Source organism: Penaeus vannamei, chromosome 11 (genome assembly GCF_042767895.1).
Source record: "Penaeus vannamei isolate JL-2024 chromosome 11, ASM4276789v1, whole genome shotgun sequence".
NCBI lineage: Eukaryota > Metazoa > Arthropoda > Malacostraca > Decapoda > Penaeidae > Penaeus > Penaeus vannamei.
Genome location: NC_091559.1, coordinates 32,028,000 through 32,030,499, shown reverse-complemented (window position 1 = coordinate 32,030,499; position 2,500 = coordinate 32,028,000). Strand labels below are relative to the sequence as shown.

Here is a 2,500-nt window from a genome sequence, read left to right as displayed (position 1 = left end):
AATAATAATAATAATAATAATAATAATAATAATAATAATAATAATAATAATAATAATAATAATAATAATAATAATAATAATAATAATATTAATAATAATAATAATAATAATAAATAATAATAATAAATAACAACAACAACAATAATATCAATAAGAAGAATAGGAATAAGAAAAAAGTACAATACTAATAATTACAATGACAAGAATAATCAAAATAAAAGAAATAATATACCTGTAACAAACAACATAATAAATTGAAGCTAACAACAGTACCTTATTGTTCAGGAAATAGAACTATCAATATTACTAGTAAACATTTACTGGACAAACAGTTCTTGCATTTTAACTTACTCTTTATAAAATAGGACATCATTAATCATAAATTAACACTAATATAAAAGCAATAGATGAAAAAATCTAAAACAGATGGCAAAAGCTATAAGCAAGGTTATTATCATTACAAAACTGAATTTGACTAGACCAGACAAGATTAAACAAAACTAAAAGAAAAAGAAAAATGTAAATGAACATCTGAATACAGGTACATAATTTATTCATGGATTTCATTTCTAAATAACCAATTATGTACACAGCCTTTCATGATTCTGTTAGTTCACTATCTATTTCAGTAAAGACTAATTACATTTACAAGAATACAGCAAAACTACTTCAAATGATATTAATTACAATCTATTAGTAAATATCTTATCAAGATATCTGGTACAAATTTTGCTGGAATCATCTGGAGAAATCAGATTCTATGAATAATTAGCAAAACTACTAAATCACAAGTGTCAAAATAAGATGATATTAATGAAAAAATAAATCTAGAAAATTAATAAAATTTTATTAATTGACTCTACATCCCCATAAAATCAATGAAAATAGGAAAGAAAAGAAAACAGAGATTGCACCCTATACACTTTCACTATTTATATCAATACTATAATTTGTAAGAAAGAAAAATACACAACAATGAAAAAGATTAAAAGGTGAATTTACAGTGAAAATTTTGATCTGACTGCCACAATACATGTACCCTCAGGTTTTCCTTTCCATTGGAGAAAATTGTCAAACAAGAGCAGAGACACTTACAGCAATGGTTAAAAACATTGGCAACATCATGGCAACAGATAACTTACCAAGGTATTCAGCTATCACTCATCCACTACCGGTAAAATAACCACTCACGGTAGGCGAAAAAATGGCAAAGCATCTTGGCAGTTTCACTTTCCTCTCACAAAAGTCAAATACACGAAATAAAAGACCTTTCAATTATCACCAAACTAGGAACTGTGAAAGCACTGATAACAGATGTTGACAAAGAATGAAGAGAAAAGCTCGGAATGAGATCAGGAAGCAAGAAAATCGAGCAAGAAGAAGAGGGGGGCGCGGCCGCAGCACCTGTCCCTCTCTCTCTCTCTCGCGCCGCTTTGTTTACAAACACAACCACTCCCCCTCGGCCGCCCTTTGTCGCGCTCTCCCTCTTATTTGACCCGTTTTCTCACTCTTCCTTCCTCCTCTCTCCTTTCTTTCCACTTTCCACGTGCCTTCCTCCTATTCCCTTTCGATCCTGGAGTCAGCATGAGGGATTACATAAACAGAAAAGGAGGAAAAGAGGATAAAAGATGTGAATAAGCCAGATACTTTAGGTTCAGACACTCACTCGTCGCCGTCTGGGCAAATGCCTGTATTTTCGTCGAATTTGTTGCAATACGCGTCAGGGGAATAGTTGAAGGTGCCATCCCGCTTGCGTATAGGTCGCCGCCGTCGCTGGTTGAGGAAGTGCCAGTGAAAACACGTATATGGCCGATGTTGCGTGCACTTGTGTTGCAGGAAGAGGCTACATTGCTCCACGCGGAATTCCTTCAAATATCTGCAACAAAAGCACTCAAGATCAGCTCAGCGACAAGCACATTGAACCCTGCACTTTATTTTCCACTATTGCACTAAAAACAGAGCTGTCATCACACACACGTACGTATAGTGTATAGGTTTTTCCGTCTGAGTGACCCAAAGAGCCTTGCTCTCCTGCGACTTCATTTTGTTTGTTTTCGTGCCACTGCGCACCCATCTGCGCACCCTGTGACGTCACACACCAGGTCTCAACAGAAGATCTAAGGTCATTCAAGTTTTTTGGGGCAACATAAATTTAATCTGTTATCGGATTTAGCAACATATTAATTTGCATTTAAAATCAAACCTTCTGTAAGCGTATCTTCATTTCTAGTATTTTCAAGCAAAAGATTTTCGTCGCAGGACTATTGATTTTAAAGTTGCTAGGGCGGGAAGTGACGGAATTGCGTCGCTTCGCTGTTTTTGTCTCGAAAGAAATGCTAAAACGAAAGAAAACTTCATTCAAGTCATTTAAACTATTTTCGGTGCGATCCGAAATTTACCCCATCCCACGCCGCCGAGGAGGAAAGCATCCCAAACAAGAATAGACTTGACCCAACAGAAAAAAATACGCATTGCATCCTATCATTAAATGCATTACACA

General features: G+C 35.0%; 1 protein-coding gene across 1 annotated transcript in view; it reads right to left on the bottom strand.

The window, feature by feature from the left end:
• Positions 1–2,134, bottom strand: part of LOC138863297 (RING finger protein unkempt-like) — a 15,341-nt gene extending 13,207 nt beyond the window's left edge. The window contains exons 1-2 of the mRNA XM_070127486.1: positions 1,982–2,134; positions 1,667–1,876 (exon numbers count right to left, since the gene is read on the bottom strand). Of these exons, the coding sequence (XP_069983587.1) occupies positions 1,667–1,876; positions 1,982–2,043 (272 nt within the window). The 5' untranslated portion in view covers positions 2,044–2,134. The remainder of the gene's footprint in view (positions 1–1,666; positions 1,877–1,981) is intronic.
• Between the last annotated feature and the right edge of the window lie 366 nt (positions 2,135–2,500).